General features: G+C 37.4%; 1 protein-coding gene across 1 annotated transcript in view; it reads right to left on the bottom strand.

Moving 5' to 3' along the window:
* Positions 1–21,329, bottom strand: part of SLC26A7 (solute carrier family 26 member 7) — a 77,057-nt gene that overhangs the window by 46,370 nt on the left and 9,358 nt on the right. The window contains exons 3-4 of the mRNA XM_069005082.1: positions 9,916–10,026; positions 5,481–5,653 (exon numbers count right to left, since the gene is read on the bottom strand). Coding sequence (XP_068861183.1) covers positions 5,481–5,653; positions 9,916–10,026 — 284 coding nt within the window. The remainder of the gene's footprint in view (positions 1–5,480; positions 5,654–9,915; positions 10,027–21,329) is intronic.

The following is a 21,329-nucleotide window of genomic DNA, read 5'->3' as shown; positions in this document are numbered from 1 at the left end:
CAGAGAACATCCTGGGTGGAGGATGTACTTTTCAGCATAAGCTGGTATGGGAACCTCCTGTTGTCCTTGCAACATGAGTAATGCACAGAAACTGCTTAGATCATGAGGAGGCAAAAAGTTTTGAAACAAGCCTCCCAAATCTAGTTCCATGTGAGTTTTCTCACATGGAAATTACACAGACCCAGCTTGATTCTACAATTAACCCTCCATGCTGGGCAACAGCCATGTAAGCTTGGCTGCCACTACATTTTGAATAAACACCATTTGAAACTGAGTTAAGCTGACACCACACAATTACATTACATTGCACTATGTCATAAAATCTTTCACCCAGTAACACTGACCAAAATGTAGAAAGTTCAATATTCTTAAAGAAATGTCTAACAATCTGCTTTGTCTTGGCTACGGTTGTGATGCTCATTTTTGCAGGTCTTCCACTTTATTTTCTGGTATATTGTACGATTTCTCTTCCTTCCTGATGCAGACAAATTACAGAGAAAAGTGACAGTGAAGTGCTAGAACAGAAAATTAAAAAAGAAAAAAAAGGCAAATATTTTTCTCTCTTCATTATTTGTAGTAATACTGGGATTTTCTTGAAGTGTAAAAGAAACAAAATTTTCACATATTTTAGAATTGTACTCAGAATTTTTAATTTTTAAAAACTTAGTTCCTAGAGGAGAAAAGCATATTTCAGGGAAAGGATATGCACAATACAAAAATGGTTTGAAAGGCACTTGGCTATTGTTTATTTGTGTGGCATTTTCAGTACATAACAGCATGAAAAAAGGCTCATTAAGAAGTAACTTTCTTGAGATTAATTTTGCTTTCACCAGCTATACATTCTTGAATAAATTCATGTAAATTAAGACTTTTCAGGGAAAGGAGAAAAAAAAAAAAGAGAAAATGAGGGAAAGCAGCCTTGAGTTAATGCACAATAAAGGAGAAAAGATCACAGAAACAAGGTACACAATGAAGTGATTAGACAGAACTGGTGGAAGATGTGATTTCTAAAAAAAAAAATAGAAAAAAAAGAAGTACATTTCAAATTGGAAGAAAGATAATACTAAGGGAACCTTTTCTTGCAGCTGTCTTTACTGTTCCATAATTTTACTCTGAGAAGTAGAAGAGAATGGGAATTCAGCCAGGAGAAGAAAAATGAGCAATTGCAAAAAGCAAAGCCCTCTATGTTCATTAATTCAGAACCTTTGGTTCTTGTCCACTTTCAATACTTTCTTCCCATGACAACATGCTCAGTTTATTATTATTATTAAAATTCCTTTCAACATGTAGTCAATTTAACTTCATGGCCAGTAAAAATTTTTATCACTTAACAGTTCTTTGGAAATCACTAACGTCAAACTTTCTATCCACAGAAATCGAAAGACTGATATCATTTTACCTTCTGCACAGATTCAGTTTTGGAGAATGAATTTTAAGCCCCTCAAAATGTCACTGTACTGGAAGGGGTTTTTTCACTGTTACAGCAAACAAAAGTGGTGGTGCCCTTTCTGATCATTTGCTGCATGGACTGGGTAGATGAGGTCAGATGTGGGGAACATCTCTTGGAGGGAAACTGTACAGACTGTGAGCCTCTCAGTATATTTTATTGGTTATCTCAAAATCAAAGGTTGCAAAAGTGAAGACATCTATGAACCCTCCAGGGAAAACAGACAGACATAGTTCAGCCTGACTGAGTTGCCAATTTAAAACTCTCCCTAGCCTGTTTCAATAGACATCTAACTGGTAGATCAGTAGGTTTTGGTCTTCTGAGTTGAAGCTCTTATGTTCATTCTGGGTGTCTTGAGGGTGTCTGGTAGCTTCTGATGGTGTGCAGAGTGGACTTTCCTCATTCCAGGACCTGAAAAAGTATTTTCTATATGCTTTCTGTACTAACACATGGTATGCTCGACCATAATTGTGGGAACCAGAGCATCCACCCAGCCCACTTGTAGTTTTCAAGATACAGAATTTGAGCCTGCAAGAAGGTATTTTCACTTTAAAAGAAAAATGAACTTTTTTCCTGGTTATCACTGTACAATAGACTCATGTTTTTACCTCCAGAACTATGTGCAACATAGAATAGTGCAGCATCATTTTTCCCACAGGGAAATTGAGATTTGGACAAGAATATTGCCTAACAAAAACACCCTTCTTATTCAAATGTGCTCCTTTGTTATTAAGCAAATTGATAATAGGCTGTGTAAATTTGTTCTCCTGAAAACCAGAAACATTTTTATTTCCAACACTGTATATCAGAAACTAATTATATTAGTTTTTAAAATACAGTAGATGAAAAAATTACCAATAAAAATGTCACAAGACTGGAATGCAATAAGCAGCTATTTCTCATTTACAGAAGAGTAGCCCAGCTGAAGTCTATAACACTGTGGTCTTAAAAGAATAAAGCTTTTTTCCTAGGGTAAACTTTTTTTCTGCAAGGAAAATTTGATCTGCAAGGAGCTTTCCTCTATTAATTCAGCAAATCTTAATCTTGAATTTCAATTTAGTATGCTAATATTTTTTAGAGACACATATATTTATGCGAATATTCTTGCACATATAATATGTTAATAGGGAAAAAAAATCTTACCCAAAAGCTCTTTTGAGGATTTTTTTAATGTTATAAAGGGACTATCCAATTTAATTACAAAATTACTCTACAGGTATCTGTTATGTTCCATCATTTTCTCTCCCCATCAATACCTCTGAGGTATTTAATATCAGGGAAGAATTCTATTAAGTTGATTTGTTTTCCATACCCTGTTTTTCCTTATAGAGTAGCAGCTACACAAACATTAAAAAAATCTTCATTATGCTTTCCATTATGCCTGCTTTTAAAAATGAGATAATGAAAACATTATATTAAATGGTTTTGGTAATTACAGGTTTTATTTTATGTTTAACTCTTTTCTATTTTAATACTATTTTATCTTCATCAGAATGCCTCTTAATATAACTAAGTATCTTTCCTCTTTTATGAACACTTCCTCAAACATTAGATTTCAGAAGCACTTTAGGACTCTGAAATTTATTACTTAAGAAAAACTTAATCAGCTAAGCCCCAAATTTCAATTCTGATAAGCTCTACCTGTTCTTGTCTTATGACCAGAAAACAGTTCTAATTTATTTCATGTCTGGATGGCACTGAGATTCACAGAGCCTGCTCAGAGTTTGTCTCACACATAAATGCACAGTTGTGGTCTGTACTAAACACAAACTAGCCAACAGCAGTTCCTCTCAAAAACATCTCCCCCCATGCCTTCCCTCCATTACTCACTATTTTGTATGTTTTCCCTTGTTTTATAACATTATTTGCTGTTTAGAGTACTTAGCCAGGCTACTGGAAAAAAAGTATCAAATTGCTTTTTAGGCCGAGGGTGTTCAGCTCTTTTCCTACTCTTCCCAAGAACAAAACAGCTGCTTTGGCAAGGACTTTTCATCCTTTGTGTGGAGGCTGCCCAAGGTATGGATTAGTCACAGCATCCATTGTTTTGTGCAATTAGTGGCTGGTTAGAGAGCTGCATTTTGATTGTTTTTCAGAAAAATTTAAGTCTTATAGTAGATAACATAACCCAGGTCTGCTCCCTTCCCATAGCAGTACCATCCCAAATAATAACTAAACTGAAAATACAACTTCTTTTTGTATTTCAGGATGTCTTCAATGAAAAGCTGTTGCCTCAAATACTTCCTGTCCCAGAATATACATTAACTCCAGGCTATTAATTAATTTCTAATCTAATCTGATAAATAGAAGAAGGTGACTGACTTAGCTCTCCATTAAGAGCATAATGTGCCCTGTCACCTTCTCTGGGGTTTGCAGCAACTGTTTGTTCGGAGACTGGAATCATGATGAGAAACATAGATTCCCACACTTAACAGCACCTGGGAAGATGGCAAAGTTTAATCTCAGCCTTGATCCAGACTTTCACCTGCGTATCACAGTATTAATAGCTTCAAGGCACTTCTTTAGGAAATAAGTATTTTACTCTAGTCTGCAACCATTAAACACACAGAAAGGACTAGTGCCAGCACGACAAGCACCACCTGTGTTAATATGATTCTATTGCAAGTGACATTGTTGACCCGAGAGAGGAGTCCATGCACGTGGCACAGTTCCCTACCAGACCTGCTCTGAAGATGCAGGGAGGATTTTGTAGTTCTTCTCATTCCAGTCAGGATTAAACAGGACATAGGCTGAGATAAATCAGCTGATGCAATTGAAGTCATACGAAAAAGCAGAACTTTTCAGGATGAAAGAGTAAGAGGTCTAGAGAACTTACACATCTAATGGGATTCTACAGCCACCAAGCAAAATAATTTCTGCACTGGATTTTGAAGTGAGATCAAATGAATGCAGGCACCAACTTCCTGTGTGAGGCATTTTGGCCTCTCTGAGGATGATGTAGATTTCCAGTGAGCACAGGTCTCCTGCATGAAGATCTGCATTCATGCTCTGCTGTTGCAAGCACCCTGCATAAGATGCGGTGCTGTGCTTCACATACTGGTGCACTGGGACAGCACGTGCAGGCACAGCGCAATCTGCATCAGCTCTGCTTTCCGTGCTGTCTGCAGGCTGTCCCTCATGGTCCTACCCCAAGCCATAATCCACTAAAAGAATCCTGGTCATAAACCAATAAAAGAATTATAAAAATGCAACAGAAATAACAATGCTTCTTGATATTTCCTGGTGACTAGCATTAAGTATGCGCCCCAGTTCCTGCCAAGCACACAGGCTACTGAAGATCCCATTATGGGCTCCTTTGCTCCTCCTCTGCATGGTAGAGGCATCCAAAGCACCAAGTGGAGGGGTCTGGGCTTCCCAGGAGTTGTTGCAATATTGCAAGCTGGAACATTTCTTCTATTTTAATATTTACAAGAAAAGAGGGAAGCCTTCTTTGAAGACCTAAGCAACTGGCAATGGATAAAGGAACTTGGCCCTTGTGGCCAGAATAAGAAAAAAGAAGAAATTTAAAAGACCTCTGATCATTTGAATAAACTTTAGGGAATCATTTGAAGACATCTGTTTTACTATTTCACTTTAATGATGGGTGTGTGAACTCCAAAGAGAATTTAAAGTTTTCCCTACTGTTTTTAATTATTGGATATTGTATAGTGTTTCTTTTCAAGCCAAGGGCAACAGAAAGCCTCAGGAATATGTCAGTGCTTACCAGGAGCTGATTCATGTTTGCTTCTGAAGGAGAAGGAAAGGGGACACCAACTGCAAGTGAGCGTTATATTAGAGCTGACTGAATGTGGTTTTGCTTCATATTGTAACACATTAGGAGCATGTATACAGATAATTACTACATCTCAACAAAGGAGTAGCAAATTCTTAAAGCACATTAATTTCATCATTTATGACCATTGAACCAGATGTTTCCATAAGTTCTTCTCAGAGAAGTAAAAAAAGTATTACAAATGTCACAGCTGTTGCAAAGGCAGAACATCAGTGGCATACAAAAAATGTGATCACCACCAACCTGAATGATTCCTCCTAAAAATGAAACTGCTGCTGCAACTCCAATCCTCTGCATTTCAAATTCCGACAAACCCAGAATTCCGGAATTATTGTTTACAGTGAAATTAGCTCTGACAGAAGGAACAAGGCGTTCAACTGCATTGGCAGATATTAAGGAAGTTAAAGCAAAAGTTCCTGCAAAAAAAGCCACACATTAATCACCAATAATTGTATATCTGTCTGTATTCATCACTCATGGTCTCTTTTCCAAAATAGCCATTATGAGTAAAAGTGCCATTTTGTATATTCCTGTCATCATAAGAACAATTTTTAAGGTAATTTTTCTATGTAACACACATTTCTTCCCATAAAATACCATTTATACAGGCAAATTAAATATAAATCCTTTTTTTTTAGCACATTCATTTAGACAGGTTTACAAAAGAGATTCAAATACGACAATTTACAATGATTTCAAGTTATCAGAAATGCTTTTAACTCACCCTGGATGTGATCAAGCAGCTATTTGTCTGAGAATCCCAAGTGTTCACCACTCAAATTTCTAGGGCAATTAATTCCCACTATATATAGCACCTAGCCCATTAAATAGTACCTAGCACTCTAATAAATGGAGGCAAATTATGAGAAAAACATTTATTTGCTGAGAGAGGTAAAGCATTTTTAATAACACAAAGATAAATGAGGATGACAATTCAACATTGAAAGACACAAACATGCAGAGCTATTAGAGCATAAGAAATATCTTGCTATGTCCGACCAATGGCCCATCTTGCCCAGTACTCTGCCTCCAGCTGTGACAATCAGAGCTGTTACCTGGGGAAAGCACACAGGCCTGGCTGTTTTCTGCAGGCCATTGCCCTTATTGCCAGCATCCATAGCTGTTGTGATAGAGAAGTTCTTCCTTAGCTCGCATTTTTTGATTTTGTTTGTGGACTAGAATTCATGAATTTGTCAAAGGCTTGTCTGAGCCAGCTTGTATATCTCCCTCCATAGTGTCCTCTGAGAGCAGGTTCCAGAAGTTCACCATCTGCTGTACTGTTTTCTTTAATCAATACTTTAGAAGTCTTTTAAAGCGAATTCTCTTTGAACTCGCCTTTTTTCTACCGCTGCAGGACCTGGTGAACACAGTCCTACCCTCACCTTGGCCTTCATAGAGTAAACCTCACAGCATGAATTCCTTGGGAACCCACCAGGGATACTGCCACCCTGAAAAATGACCATGGGGTCCAGCCTTTTGCTTCATATCCTTCAACCTGCTAATAATTAATAAAAGGACTTTCCTTCTATCACAAGGGCAACTTGGTTTCTTTAGTAAACTTTGGTATGGAACCTTATCAGTAGCTGTTTGACCATTCCGATATCTTATACTCAAAGTATATCCCTTCTCCATGTGCTTGTTGACATTCATACAGTAGTCTAGGAGGTAGTGAGGTAGGATTTTCACATTAATTACTTTCCAGCAGGGTCTGATTATACACATCTTTTTTTGTCCCATCCCTGGGAGTGTTCAAAGCCAGGTTGGAAGGGGCTCTGAGCAACTTGATCTAGTGGAAAGTGTCCCTGACCATGGCAGAGGGGTTGTATCTTTAAGGTTCCTTCCAACCCTAGCCATTCTATGGTTGTAAGATTCTATGATTCAGTATTTTTATTTTTGTTATCAACAGGTCTGCAGTTCCCAGGACTCCCTGCAGAGACCTTCTAACTACTCTGCAAAATTATACTGGCAAGTTGATAATCCTGTGGCCTTGCCACAGAATGTCCCTGTGACCCCTTTGTCAGAAAGGTGTCCTATCAATGTACTTCTCATTGTCCTGATTTTGCTGTATTTATAGAACTTCTAACTATCAGTTTGATCATACTCTCTGTAGAATTCTTCAAATTCTTTTAGCCTTTTAATACTCCTGCATAAGTTTGACCCATCACATTTCATGGCTTTTCTGCCCACCTCATTTAGCCAAGCTAAAATTTTTCAAGTGCCAAACTGTTACCCATTACAGTCCCTTTAATTTTGCCCTTGAACCATGAAGGGGTGGTTTTTTTGATCACATTCCCTTTTTTTATCTAGGCCTAAAATATATTTTTTTCAAGAAACACCCAGGATAGTTTTAAATATTTTTCTTTTCAGATTTCTTTTTTTTCCTTTTGGCTGTTCTCTTATTTTTACTTACCCCTCTCCCTTACCCCCCCCCCCCCCCCCAAAAAAAAAAAACAACAGTTTACATAAAATTAAATCTGAAAAGAGCTCACATAAAATTCTATCTTAAATCAAAGACTTGTATGTGTTACTACGACAGACAAAGCTGTCTGACAGGATGGTTCAAAATCAATTATATTTTAAAATAAGTCATGAAAAAGGTGTAGGTGTTTGTTGCTCAGGTGGGAAATCTTTTGAAGTAGATCAGCTATTTCAAAGAAGAGGCATTTCAAATGAATAAAAGTTGACAGAACAGGGCCATTGATGGATTTTCCATTTCATATTAACATGACTGCCTTCACTAACAAAGGGCACTTTTACAGCCTGTGTACATATGGAGAGCATCACAGATCTTACAGAAGATTCTGGTAAGTGATTGTCTCCAATGTACATAAGGAATTATGGAGCATTTGAGGCAGGCAGTATAGCTCCTACACACTCAGCTACACACCATGATGCCTTAACTGAGGCTGGTGGAACAAGTGCATGAGACCTTTCTACTGAAAGGATCAACAATATATGTCACACAAATTTATTAATTAAAAAAATTCCATCAGTGCAAGGAAACTTTTGTTACCTTTTTTTGAATGAGGTTAAATTTTGAAGTAGAGACCTATGAATGGAATGGGTTTCCACACCAAGGACCATGCAGAAATCTGCAGACATGAAGCTGTGGAACTCAGTAAGTCATTTTCTGAACAGTATTCCCTCCCAAGGATAAAACGTCAGACTTAAGAGCTTCTGCTTACCTATTCTATCATCTGTTTTCATTGCTAGAATTTATGTCAGCCAGATGCTTACTTATCTACTTTCCTACATATGATGGATTCTTGTCTTCCTAATAATCTTGCACCAACAAACTTCTGACAATACACTGCTAAATTTTTCAGTTTTGAAACAGCTTTTTAAAATAGGCTAAAGTTTTAATGAGTATACTAATCTGTCTCTATTCAAGAGTAAAATTCATTTCCCAGATTCTAAATTTTCACCTTTTTTTGGAATGCTTCCTTTTTAACATGAGTTGAGTACAGTCCCTTACTCATACATATTAAGACACTAACACACCCACAGATCCTTTTTGGATATCAAAAGGCTTAAATACTTTCTGTGCATCAAGGGAATACAAACTTTCAGCTTTCCTTTTTCTCTAAGACAATTTATAGCTGTTCAGAATTTTATTTTTTTATAATTTATCTGAATATTTTAGATAAAAAAGGGTGCTCAAAATGTGTTGCTATCTTCTTACTAAAACATTGCATACACTTGTGCAATCAGACTCTGCAGAGTTCATTTTGACTGTGATTACCCAGAACTATCTTTCCCCCTTTCAGGAGATTTTCTCCTCTTCAAGGAAGAGATACCTCCTCCCTGCTTAAAGCTTCTGACAGCCACAGGTTCCCTTTACCCAGACATGCTGTGTGTTGCTACTGGGTCTGTCTCATACTTCTTGCAAACTTTAGGGGCCATCAAGTGCCCACTTCTGCACAGCAAAGAATTTGGGGTTCAATCTAATGAGTAGTATTTCCAGCTTCCCTCCATAATTTGATTTCTTTGGGCTCAGAAACAGAGCATTCATCAACCTATTAGGAGAACAAAACCATTCAATTCTCCAGCTGCTGAGGCTCTGCTGAGGGTAAACCTGTAACTCATAACTACCAGCAGATCAGCCAGGCAGCACCTTTCACTATCTACCTGACTACTCTGGCAGAGGACAAGAGTCCTCATTGGGAGAGTCTCTAGCTTTAATACAATGGCAGGTAATGGGCTCAGAAAGTAGTTTTTTGGGTTTTTTTCCCCCTGAGAAATGCAGGATTTGTGTTTTAGACAGGTAAGAAGCAGTGTGTGTTTTCTGTGGTTTAAGATGCACTCAAACATTTTTCATTTCCATTTGCATACATTTTGTTGGCAGAGCCCTTTGTTAAACTCTTAGCCTGAAGCAGATTTCTAAAGCAGAGTTAAAATACAAAAGCTCTTAGTAAATTACATTTACAAAGGAAGTGTCAGTGCAATATTAAATTATAATGGCAGGAGTAACTCCAATATATGGAGTAACTCCAATATATTCTTAATGAGGCTCTTTAAAGTACTTAAAGTGAAAAAAAAAAGTTGTAAAGAGAAGCACAAAAACACTTTATTTCTGTTTAATCATAGGTAATTTTCCTTCCATTGACCTTTAAACTAATATAAATTTCAGCATCCGGGTCCTTATTTTTGAAAAATATTTTAACAGACAGACACTTACCTGTTGCAACATGACGTCCCATTCCAAATATGGCATAGACAATGACAGGGAAGAAAGATCCATATAAACCAAAAACTGGATGGACTGAAGACAGAATAGCAAAGGCCAGCCCTATAGAAAGTTAAATAGAATTACTTCACTGTATGAAGATAAAACTGTTCTGTTCACTTCGTTGTTTTTTATTTTTATGAGGAAATGTCTACAGTTTTATTAAGAGCAGGAAAAAATCATCTTCATTTATTAAAACCTACATTACAAGTGAACTACTGTAAAATAAGGATCAGAAAGAACTGTGGAAGGTTTTTCATTTCATCATCAAAATCCCCATATCCTACCATGTGTCCAAGTTGCCTCCATCAGTGGTTCCAAACCTCTTTTAATAGCCAGGCCTCACAGGAGGAGGCAGCATTGTTTCACCCCCACCCTCACAAACATGGGTTTGAGATTGCCAGGTCTCCAGGCAATGGGATGGTTATTTCTTACAAATACTTCAAAACCTGTAATTTTGGTTTGGATGGAGCCCCTTCAGTCTGCTTTCTTCTAATTTCTTAAACAAAAAAATATTCCAGAGTCCATCCTCTTTAGGTGCCTGGGGTTTTTAAGCCTTTAAATATTAACATTTCTTTCATCATGTAAAGCTGTCAGTTCAGAAGCAGAAAGTATTTGACTTTCATGTTGAGATGGAGAACAAACTGAATTGGTTAGGGTTTAACTTTATAGACTTACTAATTACCTTCATCGCTTAGCTATAGAGGACAGCATCCATCCTTTTCTTAGAAAATCTTGGAATACGACAAGAACTCATCTTTCAACAGAGACACTCCTGCAAAGCAGCAGATTTGGTTGCTCTTCAACTCAGGATACCTAAGATAGCAAGTCACACTGCACTGACTTCTTGTAAGTCATCAGAAGGAGACTCCCCAGACTGTGCTTCAGATCTGCAGGCTCTACTGCCATTTCACAGCTCTTACTACTGGAAACTAAGAAGGAGAACTTGCCCTGCACAGTTGCTCCATTAATTTTGGGGAATCATGCAGTCTGGAAGAAAGGACTGGCCTGTGTAACACACAAGATGCCTTTCTGAAATTCCCCTTCAACCTGAGTGTTCTCACAAGCCTAGGACAGACGTGTGTGCACTGGGAGAATGACCATGTGTGGTCTGGGACAGAGGTGATTCAGATCTGTGGAATGGAGTTGCCTTCTGTGTACATTTGAGATCTCCAAAGAAAACTAAATGTGTAGGATTAATTGTTCTCACCAAGCCTTCCTAACTGCTCCAGAAAGCATTCTTTACCTGAAATGTTGGTGTTATGGGGCTTTAACAATATGGAGAGTGCCAAAGAATGTCTTTGTTTATGGGCTTTCAGAGGCAGTTCTGAATATTTTTATTCAAAATCTCCTTCTTAAATTTTCATTTGAGTCTGTAACAAAGTGCACATGGTGGGGGGAGGCAAGAAAATGCCAAAAGATCAGAAGTGTCAAGTTCTCAGTGAAGCAGTTCATGTGCTCTTAGAAAAACCTCACAATGCAGATTTTGCTGAGATGAATCCTACATGAATCATTTTCATCCACATTGTGCTCAGCAAAGTAGCACTATCAATTATGACTTGGAAATGAGATATTTTAATGTGTTTAAACTTCTTTTAAACAGAAATGGACTTGGTTGCTTTTCAGCCAATTCATCTAGTGCAATTAGTGCATCTACTGATAGCCACTTCTCCATTTTTCTCTTAGCACAGCATTATCATAAACCAAAAAGATCTTTGAAATTGTAGTGTGATATCTATGTTCACATGATCAATAGAGGTAGAAGGAGAGTCTGACCCAAGAGCAACACAGAAGGGTGTGCCTGAGGAGAATAAAAACAGCACAGGAGAGAACTGCATGACCCTGTCCAGACAAAATTGAGCATGGAGGAGGGGGGGAAGTAGAGAATAGGAGAAAGAATGTTTTAAAGCTTGTTTAACGCTGGAAAGCTCTTCCATTATAACCATTTTATGAACAAAACCAAAAGGAAACAAAAAATTTGGAACTAATTCATTAGTTGAATACTACTCACACAGATATTCCAACATTTCAATAAAGCATTATGCAAGGCTAATTTATTTTACTCTCCAAAAAGTAAAGGAATCAGAAGAATCAGTATAACTTCAGTCTCATTTTAATTATAGCAACATAATTGAAATGAAGTTACCTGCCTGTGTGGACAAGCATAAGGGAAATACACAAGTTTCAGTACTGAATGCTGAGCAAGCTACGTACTTTAGAAGGTTTTTGGGAACAGCCTGTAAATCCTGGTTATGGTTATAAATCCAGATTATCTGCTGCTGATAAATATCACTTGTTTACAGGCAGATAGTCTGAACTTAAATTCAGCTCTTGTTGCTCTCCATTTCATGCTTAGACCTTTCACATTCTTTTATATTAAGTTTCTAGAAGCAGTGTGTCATTGTTCTCATGGTGAGGTCATGGCAATCAGGACAGAGCTAAAATTTGACTTTGAGTTGACTTGAGACTCAAGCCTTTGACTTGAGTCCTGGCTCTGTTCATTAGGTTTTTACTCCCATTACTGAAGCATGTCACTTACCGAAGTGTGTAAGAACAGACAGCCATTATAAAACAGAATTAGTAAAGACTTCAGGCTTTCTGATTAGGCATAAAATGTTCTAAAGGTTAAAATACTTTTTCAAGATGTAATCAGTAGTATACTTCAGCTTATTTCATTAATTTTCATATTAAACTTCACTGCAATGCATTCCATGTGCTCAAGAGCTTTCCTGTCAAAAGACAGGAAACATTATTTTTTCATTCCAAACAGTAATACTTAAAAGAAATAGATCATAAAGTAAGGATCTCACATAATCTTCACTGGTAACATGGAGAAGCCCCCATGGCAGTGACATTAAGGTTTTCATATAAGAATACAAATTCCATGAAAAGAAATGCAAACAAATATTGAACAGTAAGTTTGGATACAGTACACTGATATTGCTTGTTTAACTACCTCCTTATCATAAGATAACATTGTGGGACACACTTTCACTGAAAACCATGACCTGTGACTAGCACCAGGTGCTTAACAATCCTCTGGCACACCACTCTGAAAAGCAAGAGATGTTCCCCGCTGTTAATCAGTGTCAAATGCAAGTAACTACAAAATAACAAGCTTGATACAAAGAGAAACAAGGCCATCTCTGACCACAGGAGAAGAGTCTCAGTTTAGGTTGGTAGTTCCTGCTGATTAGACTAGTGCCAAAAGTACAGCAATAAAAAAATAATTTGCATAGGAAAAAGAGCTGTGAATCACCAGAGTATGGTCAACTTGTTAACAATTTTCTGCATCTGGAAATATGCTCCTGACACATACATCTATTCTGAGGAAAGTTCTACCATGTCTTTTGGAAATACTAGGTACAAAGCAGAAATTAATTGAAGAAGCAGGAAAAGTACTAAGCCTATAATTAATTTGAGGAGCATCAACATTAGTAGCATTTAGTATTTACTGTAAAAAGCGATATATTTTAAAAGTTTTTCTGATAGACTGTATATTCAAATAACTTTCTGTAATTGTAACCTTTTACTCTTAAATGTGGTTATACTAAGCTGGTCAGACCCAGGTTTATGGAACCCGAAATGACACTAGTTCATCTTATCCCACTCAAAAATGCTATCTGCAGTGTGGTCACTCTCTGATGCTTCAGAAAAATACAATTTCTATATTTTTTCACTAAGCTGAACTATGCAGTAAGAAAGATATTTCTGAGGATGCCCTAAAATGTAGAATTGACACACATTTAATGAGTCTCCTATCAATGCTTCTTGGAGAACTAACAAATTAGACAACTAATGAGTTGTATCCCAGGCTTTAATTTCTAACTCCAGGATAGCTAACTTCTATTGAAGAAAAAAACAACCCACCACAGGAAAAAAAAGTTAGTATTATATTTCATAACAGTTTTCCTACACAAACCTACAGTTCTGGAGGGTTCTTTGACAATGGCTATTTTGCAAAAGCTCTTAACACAAAATGATCCTTTGGAAATAGTGTCATTTACCTCCAAAACCTGGGAAGCACAGTATCAGTTCTCTCAATGCACATTCATGCTTGCAAGACCTCTGTTACATAATGGCCCCATTTGCTGGGCCTACACAAGTAGATTGTACCTTCTGTCTGACTTACTTTGTGACAAAGTACCCAGAGCTTAAAATCATTCCTTGGTTCTTCTGTCATTTCAAGCCTGAGGCAAATGAAGAATGTAAAGACAAAATGGAAGGACAGATCCTCAAAAATGAACCATAAATCTTTCAGAGACCGCACAATGTTGATTTGGCAAGCACCCTCTTTTATGGAGGATGCTTCAGTGCAGTTCCTTCCCATGCAACTGACTCCTTCAGCCTGGTGAGAGTTAAGCACCTCAGCTCTGTTAGCCATAGTACCTGAATTCACAGTATTTCAGACTCTGAAATGCAGCTCTCCCAATGTACCATCTGACAACTACATCCAAGGTAGGTTTGAGAAAACACTGTTCTATTCTGCCACTTTACAGTTCTCCAGATCCTGACATTTGTATCTTAAATGTTCAAAAGGAAAATATGCAAGCATTATCTTACAAGAAACAAGTGGATGGCAGGACCCACTTATGATTTCATTATGCAAGACAGCTTGACCCTTCTGTACATAATAGAGTTTAGACACATACAAAACTGACATTAAAAATTTTGAGTGTTTTCTTTTAATAGAGCTCCTCAAGAAAAGCTATCAGTCTTGACAGACAATATGAGATGAAACATTAAGACCTCTTTAGGACAAATTTGACACAATATCTGAACACCACAGAGATTCTTTAAATTGTTTTACAGTGAGTTCTATGAGCTATTATCCACCAGTCAGACATAATACCTGAAAAATTTGGCCATCTCCAGAATCAACGAAGCATTTTGAAAGTGGATTATAGGTAAATCTCTCTGTATTTCAGTAAGAATAAACAGAAAATGAAGTATAAGAAGTTTCTGGCAAGCAAGTAACTATGAGGTAATATTTTGAGAAGCATCAATGCTGTGGAGAAACAAAAACCTATCATGAGTGATTACAGGCCTTAATCCGGATGAACTGGACTTTCTGAAATCCATGAAAAGGGCATTCATTTTGGCAAATTGGTGGCCAAGGATCTGAACACTAACAGTTTTATGATCTGGAAGATTATATGTGGCGTCATTTCTTCCTTCAAGAATCAACATCTCCTGGGTTTCTCAGTCTCTGTCCATGGTGCTCAGGCACCCCAAGGCACAGGGATCCGCACAGCTCATCTGGTCATACAAAGATGTATGTACAGCAGAGTGTACCTGGACATGAGGCCCCAGAGGAGTCAGAGGTCATCCAGAGACTGAATTCACATTTCTAGCAGTCTGTTAGACAGGTCTGTATTAGCACATGTGTAACTTGGAAGAATTTTATAGGCACTAGAAATAAAACATTGCATGCACAGCAGCCTAAGTGCCTTTCTCCTCTGCTGGAAGACTGTAAAGTATGAAACATTGTCCCACATTTACTCACTAACATGTCAAATTTCATATTCAGCTTACATCATTATTCTTTGCATGGGAGAACTATAACAGAGTTCAACTGGACACTCTTTTCCACAAATCATGGACTACATGGACTCTCCAATGCATTCTGCAGGAGGTTTTTCTGGCTCTGTTTCCGAAGGTGCTTATTCGATTTCATCTACACGTTATTTGTAAGCCAGATGTATATTTACAAGGCAGCTTTACCCCTTAATAAAATTATTAGCTCCAGTTAGTCAGCTCAGAGTATATTTATGTCTACATTTATGATCAGAGCCTGAAATAAACCCCCGGCAACTATCACCCTTGAGAAGACACAGCTGGGGTTCCTCCATGAAAAGCTAAGAAAAAAAAAATTATATAAGTTTTTGGCATCGTGCCTTCCAAAACACTGGGCACCCATTCTGGAATGAAGAAAAGCAGTATAGTTAATTTTTTTTAATGTCAAGGTCTCCAGCCAGTGTTAAGGAATTAGTTGTTCAGCAATAAATCCAGCTCCAGATTAAATTAACTTTAATTAAAACATACAAACCACACCAAGACTCAGTGAGTTATTATTGGGCTTGAAGAATGAAAAAAAAAAAAAGAAGTTGGCAGAAATAACAATACTGATTTCATCAGATGCCATCTACATATTTAACTTTTAGAGGAAATATGTCTCAAGGGCCCTCCACCCTCCAAAAAAACAGCCCACCAAAATCCGCTTGAGCCAAAGCATTTCTTGTTCATGATAGGTCATAGGAAAGGCAGCAAATGTATATATGAATTCTATATGAAGCATACTCCTGAACTAGCTGCCAACAAAAAAAAATATTGTTTTTTAGACTACAAACACTGACATCACTTCAATCTGATAAATTTGAAAGTCCAAACTTTACACCCTCATGCTTCCAATAGGCAGCTTTTGAGTACATGCAATATAGCACACAGACAAATGTTTATTTCAAAAGAAACAGAATAATGTTTATGAATCCACAAACTTAGCAAGAAAAGATTGAATCAGAAATACAGTGGCAGTATTTTAGTTTTGAAACTCCCACACATTTGTCTTAACTTTTTAATAGATACACACAAGTTCAAAACTTTTTTGAGCAGCAGCAGATATTGGAAGGGAGCATAAAATTATGAAGACCCTCCCTTGTGGTCTGCTCCCCCTCAGCCAAACATGGAATTTAGCACATCTGTGAATGGAATTATGTGATAAGGAGATCCATCTTCTTACCCCAGTATTTGAATGCAATATTTTTAGAACTACTTCCAGTTTTAAATCAAAACATATTCATGTTACTTTGTTTTCATTTCTCCATGTGCTGCAACTGTCTTTTAATTTAAAAGCCTTTCCTGATAAGGAAAAAACCTTCCAGTTTTTAATTAACCTGTCTGAGCCATTTAAGTTTTCTCCCAAATATAATCTCTGTTTTTCTTCTCCTTCTCCTAGCCTTTTATTCTGCTGAGATCATCTTCCATGAACAGAGGCAACCGAAACAACACAGTATATTTGTGATAATGGATCAACAGACAGCACTAACAGTGGTCATCAGCTTCTTTGCACCTCCTAACTTTGCACCTCCTAACTCACACAGCAGCCCATGTTTTTTTCAAATAGGGTGATCATTTTCCAACACATCATTAAAACCAACTCTAATTGAGAGCAGCAGCAGATTTGTCTTTAGAATCCATACATAAATCTGAAGCAAAACCCACCAGCTGTCCTAGAGTCCTGCTTCAGAATTGCAGAGCTGAATCAATCACTCTGCTATCCTTTATTGCTCTACATGTATATATTTTTGCATTATCATTATTATTATTATTATTATTATTATTATTATTATTATTATTACTAAAGAGATATACAACTCTATGGCTTGCATCTGGTCCAGTCCCTTATCTGCAATACAGACTTGTAACTGGGGTACAACATTAAGCTCACTAGCAACCATAGAATATAATTCCAAATTTGACAGAATCATCTAGGGCACATCTTACCAGATCCACAATGACACCCATCTAGTTTTTCAGAATCCTGAGATGGCGATTACCCATCTCAGCCTTCAGTCTGAATGTGTTTCATTTTCTCTGTTTGATATCAGTTATATATCCATGTGCTTGACCATCTCCCACATGGCAAAGTCATCATCCTTCAGCAAACTGAAGTTTCAAAGTTCTAATTTTGCGTTGAGGCTTCCATTCAGATCAAATACTTCAGTAGAATGTATCATGCCTTTGTTTTGTGCTCATCTTTTTGAAGGATGGAAAAACATTTGTAGGTTTGGGGTTTTTTGGAAGGGTCTAACTCAGCTGCAATGTTGGATATTCAGATCAGTAGCAAACTACTGAAACCTGAATTCTTCACACCATAAACTCTCAATGTAGTATTGCATAAGTAATTTCTCTGTTTCAAGCAAAAGCATTTTTGTGTGTCTAATTTCCCTACCTATATATTTTTCTATTATTGGACAGTGTAAGGAGCTCTAAATTGTTATAATGAAAAGTGCAAGGTATAAGTATTATCATCACCCAGAAAATTACCAAAAAATAGAATTTAAGTCATATATTTGTGTAAGAAGGACCCTCTCTGGTCATTAATGGCTTGAAAATGAGGTTTATAATTATCAAAACCTCAAGAGAGATCTCGGAAAAAGCTTGGGGAGAAGGGTTGATGTCATCTGAAGTTAGGTACCTACATTAGGAATTTACATCCAGAAAGAGTAAGGCAACTTCAGGTGTTATGCAGAGCACTTAATTTTCACAGCATGTCATGACCAAAATGCTTCAGACACATTTGTGTCCCCTACCTGTATAGAGAACATAAATAAGTTACATACACTAAAATATATATTCAAGCAGACTAACTTAGGGAATAATTCCTCTGGCAATTAACTCAGCTGCATGACAGAGGGTCTGTTTTATAAACTTTTTCATGAAAACTTGGCTTTATTTCTGTTACATTCAGGGACATTCAGGGAAGCTTATTGATGGGTCATGGTACTAACTACTTGCTTTTTATATGCCAGCCTTTGTGAGCAGTGTGCAGTTCTGCCCAGGAAATAAAACCAAACAAATGAGCAAAAAGCAAACCACAAACCCCACATTCTAATAGCAAAATACTGAGGTATGACTGCCAACCAATAAAGACTTCAAAATTGAAATCCTGAGGCACAAAGCTATTTGTTTGAAAAGACAAGACTGAATGAAGAAGGATAACAAAGTGGATTAATGATAGATGGACCAAGAGCTTGGTAATGAATAAACAATGTCAGGAAAGATCACCTATTAAAGGCCTTGAAAGTAAAGATGAATAATTTGCTTGGTGCAATAAAAGTTACCACTGTGAAAATAGGCTAAGCAGCTGCATTCTGAAGAGATATGATGGGACTATAGCACATATTCAGAAGGCTACAGAAAAAACATGATGACAGTTATATGAAATCTAGCTACATGGAAAGACTGCATCAAAATGCACCTTAATTTTACCATGTAAGGAAACCAAGAAAAAATCAGACCCAGGCTGAACAAAGTATTCTTCTTATATGAGTATGGGGTGACCATGTCACATGAAAAAACCACAAATAACTCTGTTATTATTGTGACAGGTCAATGGATGAATTACAGAAAAGACAGCAGTAAGACCTGCCTTTAGCCATGTTAAACACGAATTGCTTATTACCCACACTGCCATGGATATCATGGTTAAGACACCTAAACTTTGATGTCTGCCTCATCAGTGTCTACATCTGAGCCAATCCCGTTACACTCAGAGGAAATCTTATTAATATAATTAATCAACCTTAACAAAGCAGATGGTTAGATTTAGTCAGATGAATCACGCCTGTGGTGGGTTGATTCTAGCCAGCAGTTAAGTACCCAGTCAGCCACTCACTCACTCACTCACTCCTCCTCAAAGGATGAAGGAGAGAATCAGAAAAGCAAAAGTGAGAAAACTTGTCAGTCAAGATAGACAACTTAATAAGTGAATGAAAGAAAAGAAAAAAAGTGATGTAAACGCAGTCATTCACCACCTCTCACAAGCATAGAATCACAGAATAAGCTGAGTGGGAAGGGATCTACAAAGATTGTCCAGTCCAACTCCTGGCCCTGCACAGGACACCCCAAGAGTCACACCATGATCCTGAGAGTGTTGTCCACATGCTTCTTGAATGCTGTCAGGCTTGGTGCTGTGACCACTGCCCTGGGGAGCCTGTTCCATTCCCAACCACCCTCTGGGTGAAGAATCATTCCCTGATATCCAACCTAAACCCCTCCTCAGTTTCCTAAAGTCCTGTTACTGGTCACCAGAGAGAAGAGATCAGTACCTGCCTCTCCACCTCCCCTCATGAGGATGTTGAGGTCTCCTCTTCTCCAAGCTGAACAGACCAAGTGACCTTAGCTGCTCCTCATTCAGTTTCCCATCAAGACTCTTCACCATCCTTGTTACCCTCCTTTGGATGCTCTCTAATAAATTAATGTTCATTAACTCTTACAAACTAAGTCTTCATTGACCAGTGAAGAATACAAAAGCAGCTTGCTGTGAAGTACTTACCTGCACTGCAGACCCTTTGTTTTCCATTTCAATTTGGAAAGGAAAAAAAAGATTAGGCATTTATGGGACATCTACAGGGATCTAGGAATTGAATTTATTTGCAAGGATGAGGGATACAGAATTAAGCGGAAAGAAGACTCTTCATAGAATCACTGTTGATGGGGTTATTAATAAGTTTTAAAGGGAAAGGGAAGAGAGCAATGAATGCTAATCCAAAAAGAAAATTAGGGATTTATTTTGTTAATTTAGAGACATCTTGTTCTGTTCCATCAATAACAGATTTTTGAGAAATTTTTGAGACAAATTATGTAGTGATTACTAAAACATAAAAGCTCAAATTTCTTAACTTCCTATTACAGCATATAGCAAAATTCAAGACTGGATCATGACATTCATTTTAGATGGAAAGATTATTTTTTCAACCTTAGGTATCAAAGCAAGAATAAGGATTCTATGTCAGCATTATTAAATTATATTTGGAACTAATATTAAATAGCTGGAACTGATGAAGCCTGATTTCCTTTACTGGTTTTGACTTGTGGCTGACTGACTTTGTAGTCTGAGACTGAAAGTCCAGCTGAGCCTTTCCACCAACTGGTGTATTTGAAAGGGTTTTTTTTTGTTAGAACTTGTAGAGTCTTGTTCCTACATGATATTTTCATAAAATATTTAGAAATATAACTATCTGTGACACTTCTTTCTCCATATTCTGTGGGACTAGATAAAGGACTCTAAAACTAGAGGAAACTTACAGAGACAATAAAGGTCTTGTCTCAATAGGTAAACAGGACGTAAGAGTTCAGCAGTGAATTTTGGGGCTCCTGAATTAATATTTATTTGTCATTTTTAGCATACAATGAAACAACTGTAGGAACACTGCAGGATGACTCTTTGGTTTCAGCAATGACTCTTTCATCACAAATGCCAAGCAGCACATCATGATAATCCCATGTCTTTCCTTCCCATCTTGCTACACTCCTTGGTCTCCTCTCCCCCAGCCCAGTTTTGTTGCTTTCACTATGACACAGTAAGGACAGCAACTTTCATCTTTTCTTCCTCACTATACAAAGGGAAAACAGCAAATTTATCTAAAATTTAGATTAGAAGATGGAAGACAAACACATTACACCAGATTGGAGCAGCTGCCAACCTGAATAGTCTGAATATGACCAATGCCAGGTGAGTAAGAAATCCCACAGAAGGAAATTGTGAAAAATGCAGCTCATTTGGAAGGCCTTTCTTAATTATTTTCAACCTACTGGACTGCTCTCTACTCTGGAGTTTGCAGCTTTCATCACCCAGAAAACTG

The sequence above is a fragment of the Aphelocoma coerulescens genome, chromosome 2 (assembly GCF_041296385.1).
Source record: "Aphelocoma coerulescens isolate FSJ_1873_10779 chromosome 2, UR_Acoe_1.0, whole genome shotgun sequence".
Classification (NCBI taxonomy): Eukaryota; Metazoa; Chordata; class Aves; order Passeriformes; family Corvidae; genus Aphelocoma; species Aphelocoma coerulescens.
This window is presented reverse-complemented; position numbering and strand designations above follow the sequence as displayed.